Raw genomic sequence first — 18,416 nt, 5'->3', positions numbered from 1 at the left:
TGAGACAAGTACAATTATTTCTCCTTCCACCTTCCCTCTTTTAACTGTCAGGTCTAAAAAACGCATACTTTTTTGTCTCAGAATTTCAGCAGGACAGCCAAAGCCATCTACCTAGCTTGACTGACAACCTTGTACGCTCTGGCACAGAGTTGCCAGTTAATTAAGACAGCAGGCAACTGAAACTCTCCTCAAGCCAGAACTGTGGAAGGCTATCCTAGCTACAATTTTTCAGAGGATTAACTGTTCGGGTGCCTGGGACAGCACCCACTGAAGGATAGGAACAAATGCATCCTGTAATTGACCTCCACGCCTCTTCCTTTTTTATGAGTTAAAGTAAAAATGTTTTACAACATTTAATTGTGCCCACTAAGAAGCCTTGAGCTAGCTTTGCAATTAATTGAAAATAACTGTATGAAAAGTTGTGCAAAGCTTTACATAGATAGGCGAGGACCACAAAAGAACAAATGATAACAAAATTCTGCAAGTTTTGTATGTAACTCGCACCAGGGGCTAGACTCTATAAGCCACTGTGAACACAGCAGCAAGTAGTAGTTTACCAAGCACAGGATGGTAGACTAGTGATAAAACAAAGAAACATTAACAAATTTTTTGTGTTACAGTTTTGCTGAAAAAAGGCAAAAAATTAAATCCATTTCAAAATAGCACAAACATAGAAGCTGGCATAAACATTCAAGCCATCAGGTACACAGTGACAAATATAGAAATCTATGATCAACATAAATAGTTTTAGTAACATATTGCAAGATCAACAGCAACTAGAATTTGTCAGTTGTGTCCTTTTCTGGGTGAAAAGCTCAAAACCCCCTGTAATTTAGTATACATGGAACCTGTAATACCCAAGTCTGGACACAAGCATTCAGGTCTTCTGTTTTCCCTAACGCTAAACAAATATGATCAATATAACCACTCACTTTTACAAAATATTGCAATAAAACTACCTTCCTTCATATGATCTATCTTTATTTTCCAGCCGTACCACTGCATATGTTCCATGTGCTTCTTAAGTGAATAGTAAGGTAGAATCTATCACCTTTCCTACAACAGAAAATGACATTCCTTCCTATTAAGGAATGACCTTCATCTTCAATTTCTGCCTTCAACATGTGTCATGGTACCAGAAAGGACTAAACGGGTCACTAAGTCCACTAAGCACCTGCATCCATCACTGTACTTGCTAGTCAGGAAGCACTAAGCAGAAAAGCTTTGATCAGAAGCATACAAACAAGTTTCTACAGCTTAAACATATGGACTTTTCTTGTAAAGAATAGCTATGCCAATTCCATCACGGTAGGTCAGGCCAGAGAAGCTGACACAGTGAAGCGAGACATTTCTATGGCCCTGAACTAAAAAGGACTACAAATACAAATTCATTTTCCTGATGTTAGAGATGTTGTCTGTAACTTAAGGCAAACTAGAATAACTTCATAAAGGTTTACCATTTTGCTCATACTGCAGCAGTTTTACAGAGCTTCACAAGAGACCCAGGCACCACTGCACTTGACTCTGGACAAACAAAATTAAGTGGCATATATTATCTTCTGCCTTGCCGTAAGTTTCCCTAATCATCCAACTTAAAACCATCAAGTTGAATGTATTGAGTATCTGGCAGAGGGAATGAAGACTAGGGAGAGAAAAATCTGGGATGGAAGTACTGAAGCAAAAAAAGGGCAATGTATTGAAGGCACTCACATAAAAAATTAGAAGTTGTATTTGTATGTCCCTTAAGTTACCTGTGAAATGACTTGGAGACTGAACAATTCTGGGATACTGTAGAACAGTGTTTAGTAAAATGTTATCATCTTGGAAGGCTGTTTTTCACAAGAAGGCTATAGCCTATTCTTTAGGCCAATTTTATGAGACTGTTGGTTTTAGCCTTAAAGCCAACTCAGACTCACAAGCCAGCAAAGTCCTTAAGAATAAAACCATTTTTAGTCCCAGTCAAGCCAATGATCTATTAAAGTTCTATAAATAATGTTATTTTCTATACCTATGTGCCTGTTACTAACATCTTCGTACTTTCTGAAAACTCTGAAAGTCAATCTCCTTGTTACTATGTATGCCACGTGCTTACGGCACTTCTTTCAACTTGCAAAATTTGTTTTTATTCTATCATTTTGACAGCTTTTCAGTGAAAGTCAGAAGAGCCCAAACTACCTTTGCATTCACAACAGTCACTGAAAATAGAGCCAACATTTAAGAAATGTTTTGCCAGAAACCAGACTGTTGGTATTAAGAATAAAAATAAAAAAACCCCAACAAACCCAAAAACCAAGACCAAAACCAAACAGGTTTATTTAACTTATCCTTGCATTAATTATTTCAATTAATCTCAGGACAAAGGTAATGAAATAGTTCATCCTTACTTACCACTTACAAACACTTTTCTTCTCTGTCACTTCATATTACATTAGTTAGGCAGTGCACTTGCATTTGTTTTTAAAAGTCTGCCTTTGAGTGTCAGAATGAAACTACTCCTCACTGCTCTGTCCAAAAATAAATAACCTATTTTGCCTTCAGCTGCCACAGACTGCAATTTTAGAAGTATTGTACTAATATTTTACCAAGAGCTTCTGTTTAAGCAGTGAAATGTTGGAGGCCATGAACAAAATTCCTACTCTGCAACTGTGCTCCTTTGGCTCAAAACCTAAGCGGGCAGTGTGATCTAATTAAGCTGGAAAGAAAAAGAAAAACCTCTAAGTGAAGCCTTATGACTAAAAGCATAACCCTTGAGGACTACTGTGAACATCTTTCCAAGGGAAGAGGATCTTTAAGTTACATCATTTTTTGATATAATGATAAAGCATTCAGAACAGATTGTGCATTTGTGATTAGGGAAATGAAATCTGACCTACATTTATTTAATCTAAAATTTCATTTCGTAGTTTTTAATGCAATTCTATCTATTAACCTGAAGTGGGGTAGATCACAGGAACACCAGATCAAGCATTCATTCTCATCTGTTCTCCAACTAATACCTGTGTGTCTTTACACTACGGTTTGCAGGAATTTGAGCCACAGTGCTCTCAGGTAACCATCTTAGGGAGCTTAGAATCTTAAATAATGTAGAGAATGAGAGGCAGAAAATAAGCAAAGTGGATTTCTGTACTTTTTTGCTGATAATACAGAAAAGAGTAGTAAGAGATTCTTTCCTTTATACACCACTCTTCAGGAAAAAAAATTGTCTTTCTGCACCAAAAAAAAACATTTATTAGTGGATTAAGTCTCAACATACAGGTTAGCCTGAAATGAAAATACCTTTAAAAATCCCAAGTACTTTAAAAATACAGAACTCAACTATGATAGAAAAAAGGGTTAATACAACTATTATACAAAGTTTTGAAAACTTTTTCAGACTTTTTTTTAAAAAAAAAAGGAAAGAAAACTTTTTTTACTATTCTCTGTCTTTCAAGATTCCTAAACTACTTTCATTCCATTAAAAAATTCAGAGCCTTTGTTATTCTACTGAAAAAGCCTATGCTCTTAAGCATTTTCTACTGACATCTTCTCCAAATGCTGAAGTAAAGGAAATCCTAGTAGAGGAGAAGAAAGTCATTCAGCACTACAGTTAACTATAGTTACCACAGGGCTAAGAAATAAAATGTGTATTTAGGTGATTTATTACTGTCTCTGGCCAATCTAGATCAAGATCCAAAAATGCCGAGTGCCACTTCATGTCATGGATCAAAGACAATGACTCAGACAAGGCAGATTGTGCGTAGGCATCACTGTGAAGCTAAAAAAAAAAATGCATCAAGAGATTTAGTGAAAGCTACGCATCTTGAGACTAAACTCACTTTCCATATCAAAAGTGCAAACACTGTTCTTTCTAGATCAAAAATGAGGTCTCTCTCAGAAATGAAGCACTGATTACTCTCTCTGGAATTTAAGTGTCAAACAACCTTATATGACCTTGTTTAAACAGGACAGCAAATAAACACAAATTCTTTAGATACAAACCTTCTTTTGTCATGACTTCACAGTCATTCCAACTTCTATTTACAAGTAAAAAGGAGAAACTGGGACTAAGAAAAGAAGTATTGGTCCATATGCCAACTTGTTAATACCCCTCATTTCCTCATCTTCCCCCCGCCACGTTAGACTACAAACTCTGCACTGACATGAAATTTTATCATGTTCCTATACTAGTATATCAAATTAACATTAAGCCATGCCAGCTTTTATGTATGCTGTTGGAGGATGAGAAGACATTCAATAAACTACCCACTGAATAACATGTTATAATTTCTTGTCAGTACAAAATGGGGAATTTATTACATAGAACATGGGAGAGGTAGCTGAAGGATCTCCGAATTCCCGTTCATTAGTGCCTAGTAACTGGGCAACAGTATTAGCCATGATGATAATTCTCTGAGAAGTTGTCTCAAGTGTAATCAGTCAGAAAGAAGGTAACACAGGAAAGATTAGGAAAGCTGACAAACTGAACTGGGTGAGGTATAAGCTACCAGCACCTGGAGCCAATTAATAAGATCCTAGTCCCATTATCCTGTCAGTGGAAGCAGGAGTTTGAAGTAAAATAGCAGGCAGTAACTGAACCAGTGCATTGTCAGAGCAGAGGAGCATGTATTTGCAGGACTGTTTCGGTAGCGTTGTCAGGAATTCATCACAAGCAATAATACGAGAGATGCAATTGCTAGAGATTTTCCCTGTGAAAATCCATCCAATAGAATTTAGCAAGAATAAAAAATACCGCAGATTCATTCTTTTCTTTCTTTTTTTTTTTTAACTACTATATTGCTACAAAGTTTTAAAGGGATGGAGCAAACCCACCAGAACTGCAGTGTAATTTGAGTAATGTTTTCACTGATTCACTATATACTTATATACTCCCAAATAAGTCTATAAACACATCTCTCAAATGTTGCTGTGTTAATGCTGCCTTACAATTTGGCATAATAGTTTAAGTTTTATGATAGTTTAGATGTTGAGTTACTTCTACTTCTTCAAAGCTGAATGGTTTCTTCGTTCTTTGTTCAGGTTTTTGTTTTGTTGGAAACTGGGGAAATTCAGTGCTGCCATTTTACTATTCTACAGACTATGGAATGCTTGTACCTAAAGTAGGAGCAATGTGTTCCACAGAAGACAGTTAAGGCAACTAAGGAAAGTGAGCTGACTTGCCCTCTGAAAGAGCTTAGTCTCCTCTCAACTGACCATACATAGTTGCAGGATGCATGTCGCCTAGTGTAACTGCAACCCTGAATTAAACTTCTCAGTTCATTACATATATAGACACAGACTGCATAAGCCTGTGAAGGCACACAGGGATGTGAGACAATGGATGGGACAGATAGACTGACCCATTGCCATCTTGCCTTCTCACAAAATCAGTCACATTAGGAAGTTTTTAATATTTCCTTCCTTCCATCCACTCAGAAAAGAAGAGCTGATTTCAAAGACAAAAGCATTCTGAACCTCTCACTCCACACTGGTCACAGAAAATAGGCTAATAATAAGCAAAGCATAAAGGTATTAGATTAATCTGGAAGTCAGTGCATAAATTCCATTTCTTAACAGACACACATACTTATGAGGGTAAAGCACAACGAAGTGCAGATACCAAAGCAGAGATTACTCACCTTCAATATACAGGGGCTCAACGACATCGTGATTTATCAGTTCGAAGTTCTCATGACCAATCCAGTGCTCCACATTTCTTTTCCTGCCCGTAAAGAAGTTGTCCACAACTGTAACCTCATGGCCATCCATCATTAGTTTGTCAGTAAGATGAGAACCCACAAACCCTGCTCCTCCAGTTATCTGCGTTAGGACAGTTGGTATAAATTTCTTTTTCTTTTTACAGAAACACCAGACAAAGTCTACAAACATGAAGACAGAAGAACAGTAGCTTTCAGATCTTTGCTTACTCCAGGGGAAACAACTCCATTTCCATGCTTATTTTTTTTTTTCCAATATTTACAGCATTTAAAATTTCAAGAGACATGATTGACATGTTTTATCACTGTCAGGCTAGGAGTTCAGCTAACCATTCACATCAACAAAATTTCTTTTTCAGATTAGATTATTTTCCTTTTTTCCTCAAATTGGATTGTGCCCTTTTATGCAACAGCAAGGCCTAAAAAGATCCAAAAAGGTAAGAGGAGAATTCTCTGCAATTCCTATTTCTCAGAAGAAAGATGACAGAATGCCAGGTTATTCTTGTGTAAGATTTATAGTATCAGACATGTCAAATCCAGCTTTTATCTGGCTTAAACAGAAGACATGTTGGGTGTTCTAAGCAAGTACTACAAATTCTTTCACCCTTCAGAGAAGGAAGGAAGGAAGGGTATTCTTAGGTGAGAGCAAGTCTTTGAAGACCTCTCATCTGAAATATCTGCTAAAGCCAAAATTATTCCTTTTGTGTTTTAATGCATCCATAGCCCCATTCTGGCCTGAAGTGGTCAGGCAGTTGGACTAGATGATTGTTGCAGGTCCCTTCCAACTGAAAATACTCTATTCTACACCACTAGCTCTGACATCCATCATTTGCCTGTCTTGGAACTTTATGACATTTTACTGCAAAGAAATAAGCAGAAATAAAATATTTAAAACCTTGTACTCTTGTTCCATTGCAGATGTAGAAGAAGCAAGGAAGTTTGTTATTTTTTCCCTTTCTGGACCTCAGTCTTTAACAGGAAGCAAACAAACAAACAAAAAATCACTAACTCAGTACTGAAGCAGTCAACACAGTAAGTAATAGAACTGCAAGTTGTGACACATCCAGACATATCTACAGAAGCCATTATTTTCTCTGCACTTCATAAGCTGTCTTCAAGAACACCAAAGACATGACAATCACCACTGTCAAAGAATGAAGGGACTTGTAAAAGTCCCATGTGGCATCAGCTATATTATATGACTGCATGATCAAATTCACATTTTGAAAGTGATTCAGCTGTTGATCTCCATTCTTCAGCTGCAGTGACAACTAACCAAACAACAAAAGGACATGGTGCAATTGTCAAGCAGGAATCTAATGAACGGATGGTGTGCTACAATGACAAAGTGCTGTGTGGAGAAGGATGTAGATGCCTGGAGTTCTTTCACTTTGGACTAATCAAAGCCTAAACATTTATCCTGTCCACACCCCCACCATCCACTATTGAAAAAAGCCAGATTAGTGGAAGTTTTCTTTTTTTTCTTCCTTAAACTAGGAAAGACACACAGGCAAAGAGAAAGCTATCAACAATTGAAAAGGAAAAAAGATAACTACAGCTATTTTCTTCTGTAAAAACTTGAATGTCCACTTCTTCTGTTCTCACATTTGTTTTTCTTATTAAAAATTCAGGGCCACCAGTGTGTCAAAGACAGTGTAAGTACCAGTTAACAAAAGAATCATTTAGTTGGTCTGTTTAGTATTCTTCTGGGTTTGTCAGGGCCTCCTTGTAGCAGACGCAATATGCGATTCAGTTCCTTGACAAACCTGAAGGAGAAAGAGGATTTCGGAGAAACCATCTTTGAAAGAAAGAAATTATCTTAAGGCTCCCACTACCCCAGAACAGACAGGAGTGAAGAACAGGTTTCTGGCAGAATGCTGTGAACAAGGAAAGAAGAGTAGTAAGTGACTGAGGGATAACAGCCCTCTGCCAGGTGCCACCACTTACCAAGGGAAAAATAATATGCATGGAAAACCTACTGCCATAAGCTTATCCTGACTTGGAAGCGAGCTGCAGCCTTGCTGAACGTTCCAAGGGTTTTGCCTTTTTGTGGCGACCAGGACAAAAGTTTTCTGTAGATGACCTGAACCTATTCCTTCAACTGAGGCCCAAGGAAATCCCCCTGCTGCTACTTCTGTTTCCAGGATTCCAGAGAAGACAAACTTGATGCTCGCAGTATGTCTTTGGTGCAGTAAAAGAAAGTGTTGTCTTCTTCCCCGTCTTTTGGAAAAAAACACAATGAAGCCAAGTACTGCTTACAGCACTCTTCTGTGCTATATGCAAGCAAAAAAACAACAAAAAAAAAGCACAAACCAATTTTGTCTGGAAAGAAGTTTCCAATTACTTTAAATCTGTAAGTAGTTTTCATGACAAATCTACATTAGCTTTATTAATATATCACTTCCATAGGTACTAGATAAAGAACTACTTGGAAAAGGAGCTGAATTTCCCCTGGAAAAGTAAACAACCGTGTAAATTATTTTTTTGTATCATTACTTGAGACTACTTTAAAAAAGAAAAATATGGTTTATCACTGAAGCTCTCTGTATAACCTTCCTGTAATCACTCATAAAAGCAAGGTCAATATATTTCATTTCTAAATATGACTTCCTGCAAATCACAATGACATACTAATCTACAAAATCATGTACTGTATGTGAATCGTTTCCATATCAGAATTGAAGCACCAGCACCTGGGTATAAAGAGGCATTCTTTAATAAGACATCATTAATAAAAATATTTAATTACTTAGTAGTGCCAATATGCTTGGTAATCCAGCATCTTCTAAAAGGCACAAATATTACTGATCATTTCCTCCTTTAGAGGCACTTAAAAGTTTGTGTATTTGTTACACAGGTTCATTTCTGCTGTCTGCAGTCAGATTCAAAACATCTGATGTCCCATATGGAAATTATATTAATTTTTTATTTTATGCTTTTATTGGTCTACCATATTCAATTCAGAAAAAATCCACACAACAGATTGAACCAATGTCAACACTATCTTCCATAATACTAACAGAAATCCTTCTCTTGCATATGAAAGCCTGTGGCCTAGTCACTTCAGGGAATGGAGGAAATCGATAAATCATGCATGACAGGACAAAGACCTGAGCTCTTTTGAACAAAAGTGCCCGAGTATCTAGCCTCAGCTGAAATACCACCCCTACTAGCAATCATCTCCAAATAGATGCAGTATAATAAAAAAATAACTGCTAGAACTGTTGTTTGGCGAGATCAGTGCTGTGGGTATCTCCAGGTTGCAGCTGCAGAGTGCATTCAGAGGGGGGGAAAAAAAAAATAAAAAAAAAAATCAGAATTTAGAGTGGATTCTAGGAAAAGATGCAGCATCAACAAAATATGAAGCAAATCATCTACTGAAGTTTGCTTGGCTCGCCAATTCTTGAGAAATTTCCAAGTGTCATGCAAGGTCTACACAAGTCCTTTATGCACTGATTTCAGCTACTCAAAAGAACACAGATTATTATTTCCTGTAGGATTATGACAGCAACACTGTAACAGAACGAAATTGCCCACCTGGGAATGGCCATCCAAGTTCGCACTGAACTAGTCCCCAACAGAGAAGAAATGACTGAACAACTTGCTCATCCTTTTGGCCAGCTTTCTCTTTACTAATTTAAACTCTACAAAATATCTGGAAACCAAAAAACCATTCACCTCCAGGTCAGCAGAAAACACTGCTATTCCAACTACTTGCCACCTCTGTTGAAGCAACAGATTTCAACAAAATATCCAGTACCTTTCAGTGCCAAAGTCCAAAAGTTAATATTAAGAGCTCTATAAGCTATTAATAGCTTGCACTGATACTTTTCTTGAAAGCACCTTCTCTCTTACACAGAAAACATGACATTAAGGTAACTTTATTACCCTTGCACATGTGAGCCCACAATTTAGGAATTTTCAGGATTAAGACTCTCTCTGCTATTTTCCTCAGCATATCATAGAATGGTGTGGGTTGGAATGGACCTTAAAGATCATCAAGTTCCAACCCCCTGCCATGGACAGGGACACCTTCCAGCAGACCAGGTTGCTCCAAGCCCCATCCAACCTGGCCTTGAACACTTCCAGGGATGGGACATCCACAGCTTCTCTGGGCAACCTGTTCCAGTGTCTCACCACCCTCACAGTGAAGAACTTCTTCCTAATATCTAATCGAAATCTAGCCTCTTTCAGTTTAAAGCCATTACGCCTTGTCCTATCACTACATGCCCTTGCAAAAAGTCCCTCTCCAGCTTTCTTGCAGGCCCCCTTTGGGTACTGGCAGGCTGCTATAAGGTCTCCCTGGAGCCTTCTCTTCTCCAGGTGGAACAACCCCAACTCGCTCAGCCTGCCTTCATAGGAGAGATGTTCCAGCCCTCTTCGTGGCCCTCCTCTGGACTCGCTCCAACAGGTCCATGTCCTTCTTATGTTGGGGGCCCCAGAGCTGAACACAGAACTGCAGGTGGGGTCTCATGAGAGCAGAGTAGAGGGGCAGAATCACTTCCCTCGACCTGCTGGTTACACTTCTTTTGATGTGGCCCAGGACACAGTTGGCCTTCTGGGCTGCAAACACACATTGCCAGGTCATGTTGAGCTTCTTGTCAATACTCTCAAGTCCTTCTCCTCAGGGCTGCTCTCAATTCACTCATCACACAGTCTGTATTTGTGCTTTGGATCACCCTGACCCATGTGCAGGACCTTGCACTTGGCCATGTTGAACTTCATGAGGTTCACACAGGCTCACCTCTCAAGCCTGTCAAGGTCCCTGGGGATGGCATCCCTTCCCCCCAGAGTGTTGACTGCAACACACAGGTTGGTGTCGTCAGCAAACCAGCTGAGGGTGCACTCAATCCCACTGTCCATGTCACCGACAAAGATGTTGAACAGCACTGGTCCCAATACCGATCCCTGAGGAACGCCACTCGTCACTGGTCTCCACTTGGACATCGAGCCATAGACCGCAACTCTGAGTGTGACCATCCAGCCAATTCCTTATCTACCGAGTGGTCCATCTGTCGAATCCACGCCTCTCCAATTTAGAGACAAGGATGTCACATGGGACAGTGTCAAACGCTTTGCACAAGTCCACGTAGATGACATCAGTTGCTCTTCCCTTGTGCACCAAGGCTGTAACCTTGTCTTCCATATTCAACAACGGAACAGGGAGCCTGCAGGTCTATCTCCTTCAGACTGTCATAAAAATGACAGAATAACATTGCAGAACTAAACTAATTTGATAACACTTATTCTTTATGAAGTTTTGCAATAGCAATGAAGACTATCGTCCAATAACGCAGTAAAAACAAAATTTGTTTTAATTTGTGTATTATCAGTGTTTTTCTTCAAAATTTTGAAGCAAAAGAGAACACCAGATAAGTTAGGCACTTTAGCAGGGATTTCTCCCAGGCTTTGCTCTCTACTGCAGAGGCAGAAGTTCACGCTCTATATTTATCCATCTCAAGTAGCTATACTTACTCTGCCTCTTTAAAATGTGGCGACAATTTTTTTCCCCCCAGGACAGACAGAAACAAGGAAAAATTTAGGACACAGCTAACTTCAAAACTGTTTGTAGACAAAACTGGAAAGCTGATGTTGCAGCACAATTCGGTGAGTTTCAGAATGCCTTGGACAACTACTTGTCCTGACTACCTGCCCTCCTCTTCCACCCTAAAATGCCTATGATGCTTCAAAATACCAGAAACAACAGAGAAGATATGAGATGAACATTTCCTCAGTCTAATTAACTGGTCCTTCTTAACAGTGCTGCAGAGCAGCTGCTTTTCTAGCCTTATGACTAGATTTTGTCCAATTCAGTCACACAAGCTTTCCATCAAGATGTGCCTAAAAAGTTTCCCAGTCTCTGCAAGTTTAAGCCATCTGGAAGCATACACAAAGACCCTTTGGCAACGCACTCCAGAGATGTTACAAGCAGAGAACGGTAGGTTAATTGGCAAGTTGAACCTCCAAATCAGAGCCCAGGACTATTATCCATATGCTAAGTTTGAGTACATCAACACAGAGTAAGTGAAGCACTACTCTAAACCCTGTGCAGCACATACAACATCCAAGGTAAATTTACTTTATTCCTGCTCATGTCTCTAATCCTACAAGATTAAATACATTCCATAGAATTTTCTTCTATTTCCCAGAACCAACCCCTGAGTTAAATACCAACTTACCAGGATTCTTTTACGATCCTTTTCTGATAAAAATTTCACCGGTGGATATTTCTGGGTGAAACTACAGAACATTTCAAAACAAAGAAAAGAAACTACGTAAGTTTCAGCCTTCCTTCTTCATTCACATATGTGTCTCTGAAATACGAAAAAACTACTCTGACAACCTCCCATTCTTAAAGTTCTGCTAAAGGTATATTTAGTCCTTTTTTCTAAAGAAAGACCTGGACCAACATGAGAAAATGCATATGCTTTATAAAAGCACTGTGAGAAATATCAAAATTGATCTGTAGAAAGAGCTTTTAAAATTTCTCCTTAACTGATTTTCTAGAATGAATCACCTGACTTCTATCTTTTGAGAGCAGAACTGGTGCCAGACATGACATCACAAGAGAATAAAAAAAAAAATAAACCATGAGCAGCAAATGGAGGTTGTTTTGGTTTTTTGTTTTGGGTTTTTTGGGGTTTTTTTTGTTTGTTTTTTTTTAAGTTTTAAAAAGCAAAAAACCTTCTTAAAAGTTCTGGAAAAGAAAGAAGTTGTGGCAATTTACCGCACTGACTTCAAACACTTCTTAAAGTTTCAACGTGAGTTTACAATATAAAGTTTTAATTCTCCTTAAAATTTCACAGTAATCAATGTAAAGTTTACAATCAGAATGTCAAAGAAACTCTTTTTAAGGTACTTCAACAATTTTTACCAGAGAGCTTATTCAGTATGAAAGCTAATCTTAATTTTCTTCTCAGAAATAGCTAGACTGCCATTGTTTTGATGGTCTTCAAACTACTTTCACTTTAAATTTTTTGCACCTTCTTCTTTACAGGAACTACATCAAAACGAAAGCATCCTAAAATAGAGTTATGTGACATACGAATCTTAGGTGGTCTCTCAAGCTCTTGATGCTCAGAACCTTACATGAATTCATGGACATGGTATTATATCACTTCTTTCTCCCCCCACTGGTATGCATTCTGTATACAGCAACAAACTCTGAAGGAAGGTGTCAATTTTATTTAGTTATTTCAGTAATTAGCATTGTAGTCTTGGCAACATTTCAACAGCTCAGCTTCTTCTTAACTATCAGTGTGACACTGGACAGAAATCAAACTACAGTTACTCTTCTCCTCCAGCAAGTCCACATGCTAACGATGCAATTGGATGTAGCATGCGGGAGGCATGTATGCCGAGAGTTCACACTGAGATTACATTTTCATCTACTCAAATATACTCTGACTGAACTGACCCTACACCTCTGATCTTGAAGCACCTCCTCTGCTTCTAACCTGCAGTACTGGCTCAACAGGAATCCTTCAGAGGCAAAGCACAGATGCTTCTGTACTTGTGTCAACTTTTCATCTCAGAGTGAAAGACATTTTCAGGTTCCTGGATAGGGGAAATATGGCAGTGGAATCTTCTAATGTTACCCATACAGCAAGACTGAAATAAAAAGCTACCTACACTTAACTATAACAGAAACCCTATTTCTTTGATTTAAGCTGAAGCAATGAGAAATAGCAGTGCATAAGTATAATGCAGACATGTAAAACACAGCCGTCCTGCAATAGAAAGGCAAATCCACCAATAACAAGAGGTTTATGGAGTTTAAAAAGAAGTTAAGCGCCAAATAACTTGATGCAAAGTAAAAGTCAGTCTCCTTGATTTTTAGGACCACTACTTAAAAGTTTAATTAATCCAGCATGAAGTCATACTGCTGCCAAAGGGACCTCCCAACCATTTTTGCACCTTCTATTACACCAGTACTAGCTGAGAGGCAGTGGGCAGGAGTCTAGAACTGATCCAGTTGGATGTTCATCTTTTGGCAACATCGTTGAGTTTATCTTAACCTAATGCTTGCTTTGATGACTACACAGCAATTCTTTTGCTGTGCAAATTATTAGTAAAAACTTTCCAGCTTTAGCTTCAGTTAAACAATCTCTTGTCATGAGACTAGCATTAAAGAATTCTTGTCCTTCCTGCTTCCCAAAAGCATGATGATGGCTTGCTTTCAGGTTTTATCAGCTTTTATCAGAGGCAAAAAAACCCCACTGACACTAGAGAGTAAGCTTTGCAAGCAGGATCAGCCTGCAGGCATTTGACAGTGAGTAGTTATTTACTGTCACTTTAGATAAATATAGAACTCAAAAATTATTAATTGCAACAGTCCATATGCCATTGAACCAGCAGAGGTAAATGGCTACACTATTTGAAAAACCCAATAACAATAAGAGTCCATTCTTTTTGTATGGGCTATAAGAGCCCATAATCCCACATTTTGTGAAAGTGTAATTCCCAGATTGGCTCATACAGAGGTAAAAAAAATACTTTGATTTTTTTTCTCCTCATTGCTATACAGTTGAAACAAGACTCATCAATACACTGTAAACGCTACTCATAATGAAAAGAGCATTTAGATATCTCCTGGGAGAAGTTTTAACTTAATGGTTCCACCCAACAACTCATTGCTCATTTGGAAAAATATAACAACTATATAAAAAAAAAAAAAAGAGCCAGTCAGGATACCTGTCCACAAAGGTCCTCTGTGAATGGCAGAAGGAAATACCTGAATTGCCAACAACAGAAGCTGAAAATATTTGGGCTATCAATAAAGATTAAATAAGTCAACTGAACTGAGGCAGGACATAAAAAATTTCATCTGAACATAAAATCTTTACTGTATAATTTCACTGTTGTAATTGGTATGGTAGTATCCCATGCAACTAGTACAGGCGACACAGTCTGCAATTTGTTTCATGTTGCCAATACATCGCCTAGTTTGATCCATGAAGTTCACACTTGTATTAAGAGATGAGCAATCAGATCAGTATTCTCAATGGAATAAATTGCATGTGGCAGGTCACTAAATCTATCAATCAATTGTAAAAAAACAACTGACAACTTTTTTTTTCTTATCTCTTTTTTTTTTTTTTTTTTTTTCAAACAGCACAGGAGTGGTGGGAGGAGGAAGGGCAGCTGCTCACTGGCAAGACAAAACTCAAAACACCAAAACACTGCAGGCGTCGAGCATACCTCTGGCCAAGAGTAATGGGATTCTGCCTGCCTCTCCAGAGGAACAGCACACAACCACCAGTATGCCATATGTAACCATCCAGGCTTACTGGTACTGCTTGGATAAGTCCAGACTTGGCCCTTTGTAACGCAGCATTCTCAGCTAGCTGTTTGCTTCAGACATCAACAGGGCCACCTGTGAGCCAGTATCGCTGTCAACAGCAGCAGTGTCCTTGTCAGAGCTGACAATTCTCACCCCTATTCCAGACCTTATTTTGTGATGAAAAGTATCTGCCCAGGAGGATGCTCAGATGGGAGAACTGATCTGGAGGAAAGGCAACCAGGCTGGGGAACAAGGGAGTTATTTGCAAAGAGAGACTGAAATGCCAAGTTTCCCCATCCAGCTTATTATCAGCACTCGAGTCGTGCTGCTGGCATAAAAATGAGGAAACGATGTTGCAGGGTAGACACAAGCAGCCAGGGAGAAATGGATCAGGCTTGGATTTTATTTTTCTTTTTTAACAACTATGGCAATTTAAAGTGCTTGTGGAACTGCAGCACATATTTAATATCTGCAGCTCATCAAAAAGCTTTTTTTTCCTCAAATGCATCATCCAGTTTAATCCAAGATAACACATTCCCTTACAAATCCTGAGAGGGGTGAGTCAGTCAGTCTCATCCAAAACACATGCACAGACTAAGATTCATAAGCAAATCACTGTACATGAGCTGAACCATGGTAACTGATCACAAGTGTGGGAAACGTGAGGTAAAACATATTTTCAGTCTCTTGAAGTTGAAACCAGTATGTTTTAGCACACACCTGGGTCGGACTTACTAAACCATGGCAATCCGTTCACCAGCTGGACTCAAAACAGCAAATTCCTCCACAGGATGTGAACTTCACAAAAATCCAGCACTCCCAGTTTACTTTAGTGGGATTAATCAACCTGAATACCTTAAGCATTAATGTCTTCCAGCATTCAAGGCCCCATCCTCACTTAGATATGATAAAAGTCCAAAGGTACTGAGGGTATAAACAAAACATTTATCTCAAGCCTACAACTACAGAATCGACTACTACAGAACAGACACTGTACTTTTTAACTGCTTCCCAAATTCAGCAAGAGACATACCTTTTTTCTAGATCTTTGATTTTCTCCCTTAGAGGTGCAACAGCCTAAAAAAAGAGGAATAATACTTCATCTTTGAAGAATAGAACAAGATTCACCTTACGAAATACGCATATAGGAAGTTACTTTAGAGCAAAAATCATGGCGAACAGTCTCCTACGAACAGGTTCACTGAAGACACTCTAAGCAACTTGTATCTTAAAGCATCCTTTATGTCAAAAAAATCCTTGAACCTTTTTCACCACCAAAAATCAAATCACCTAATACAGCGTGAAATCCCTTAGCTAACCACTGAAAACAAAACACCTCAAGGCTGTGAGTGCCACAGCCTTGTTGATAAGAACATCCAATGTTGTGATTCCTTTTAGGCAAAGTGAAGTCAAAAGTGACTTGTCTGAGGTTGTCAAAGGCAATCTATATTGAGAACAGCACAACAGGACAGTTGGTAAAACCTCAACTATTTAGATGGACAGCAGATACACATACTTAAGAGTACACAGACACAGAAACAGAGGCATTAGCTCCAGTGCAAAGGCTGTAATTCTCTCAGAACATGGTATACGAATTTAAGGAGTCATGTTTAAAAATCTAAGATACATTTTCCATCATGATTTGAGGGTATATCTAGGTTTAAAAAAAAAATTATTAAAAGGAAACTTGTTAGAAAATATAGTTCACCTACCACAACTTCTGTTTGCATTTTCACTGCTTTGAAAGAGAGAATCACTGAAGTCAGCATCAGTTTCAGGTTCTTTATCACAGGACCCAAATTTCTAACAGTCCTGCCAAATTTCAACGAGCACCTGAACTCTTGTTTTTAAGTTTACTAAAACCTTGTCACAAAATTTACCATCTAGGGCCATAAATAAGCTGAAAGCTATCAGAGGGTTATCACTTAAAATAGTACTACATAGCAACACATCACCAACCACCATTAATTTGTTTTATACAAATACTGCTGGTTAGAGCTTGACATTTCAGGAACTTCATGAACTGAAACAAGCTGCATATTCACGTTAAGAGTAATACAGTATTGTCATTTATATTCATTAAATATAGAATCATAGAATCATTTAGGTTGGAAAAGACCTTCAAGATCATCGAGTCCAACCATCAACCATGCCCACTAAACCATGTCCTGAAGTACCCCGTCTACTCTCTTTTTGAATACCTCCAGGGAGGGTGATATCTAGCTCTGTAGAGCAGCAAATAGTTCTTGAAACACTTACACTTATTCTGATGGTTGAAGATACTGTACAACTAAAGCTTTTAAAACAAGATCCAGAAATGCTCAACTTCCCAGCCCTTACAGTAACTGTGATCTAGCCACTGAATTTCAAGCATTTGACCACTCTTAAACACCTGGGATTTTCAGAATGATTGTTGCAACGTTTACCAGCATTTTTGGGAGGTTTCAAATTTCTAATGAAACTTATATATACTTAACATTTTGTAAGCGTGACAGAGGAAAGAATTTGTGTATATCCTTCATTCAGCAACAAAAAAACATTTCTCAGGAGGATTGTACCACAGTCTCTGAAGCAAATGAGACAGTAGAGGTATTACTTTCAAGAAAGGTTTAGAAGAAAAAAATAAAAATATGAGAATCACAGATTTATGTCAAACTCCTCTATAGCGAAGAACAGTTCAAAAACTTACATACAGACACAAATCCAATGCTTTGAATGGTTTTAGTGGAATGGAGAGTAATGAGATAGAACTAAATATACCCTTTCAATAAGAAATGAGTGAAACAGAGTCCGCAAAACAGACTACGACTGTTAACAAACCAACCTCTTCTATTTTACTTTCCACCTTCTGATCCCCATTTTCTTGAAGAGACCTGTTGGCAAGAAAAGAAAGAACATAATCCATACCTAAGCAATAGTTGCTCCACTGCACCTGCATCATGCTTCTCCGGTTAAAACAGTATCTTCAAAACATCCCAAGTTAGTATTATTTCAAAGACATACTCAGAGCAAATTAAAGCGGATGGTCCAATTCCCATTGTCATGAAGTTTGGCAGAAACTGAACCAAGCCCACAGGAAAGAATAATAACAATAAAAATGACATTCATTTTACAGAGAAAATTAATTTCATTGTAGAAAAGTGTCTAATCACTGCACTAAGGTAGGGTCAGCAGAACTGTTTGTGAGTGTAGCTTTACTATGCAAATTCCTAAGGTGTTTCTTTGAGGGTCTCTGTTTACTGTATGCTACAAGTATGCTAGCAAAATGTTTTCCCTTAATGCCACAACTGTAACTAATATCAATCAAAAGAGGGCAAATGTATCTAGCTTTGACTTTGAACTTTTCCAAACACAAGGGAAAAAAAAAACCCTATACTAAAACTTAAGTGACCATCTGATGGGCAATACTGACTTCTCACACAAGTGTTCCTCATTTGAAA

General features: G+C 38.3%; 1 protein-coding gene across 4 annotated transcripts in view; it reads right to left on the bottom strand.

Annotated features, from left to right (window-relative positions):
- Positions 1–18,416, bottom strand: part of UXS1 (UDP-glucuronate decarboxylase 1) — a 62,537-nt gene that overhangs the window by 27,962 nt on the left and 16,159 nt on the right. For 2 of the 4 annotated variants that reach the window (XM_010575691.1, XM_010575694.1), the window contains exons 3-6: positions 17,801–17,849; positions 16,010–16,053; positions 11,873–11,933; positions 5,616–5,796 (exon numbers count right to left, since the gene is read on the bottom strand). In XM_010575691.1, the coding sequence (XP_010573993.1) occupies positions 5,616–5,796; positions 11,873–11,933; positions 16,010–16,053; positions 17,801–17,849 (335 nt within the window). The remainder of the gene's footprint in view (positions 1–5,615; positions 5,797–11,872; positions 11,934–16,009; positions 16,054–17,800; positions 17,850–18,416) is intronic. The other 2 variants (XM_010575693.1, XM_010575692.1) reach the window with 2 other exon arrangements.

This window comes from Haliaeetus leucocephalus, unplaced genomic scaffold, assembly GCF_000737465.1.
Source record: "Haliaeetus leucocephalus isolate CR32 unplaced genomic scaffold, Haliaeetus_leucocephalus-4.0 Scaffold495, whole genome shotgun sequence".
Taxonomy (NCBI): Eukaryota; Metazoa; Chordata; class Aves; order Accipitriformes; family Accipitridae; genus Haliaeetus; species Haliaeetus leucocephalus.
The sequence above is the reverse complement of the archived record's forward strand: the minus strand, read 5'-3'. Positions and strand labels throughout refer to the sequence as shown.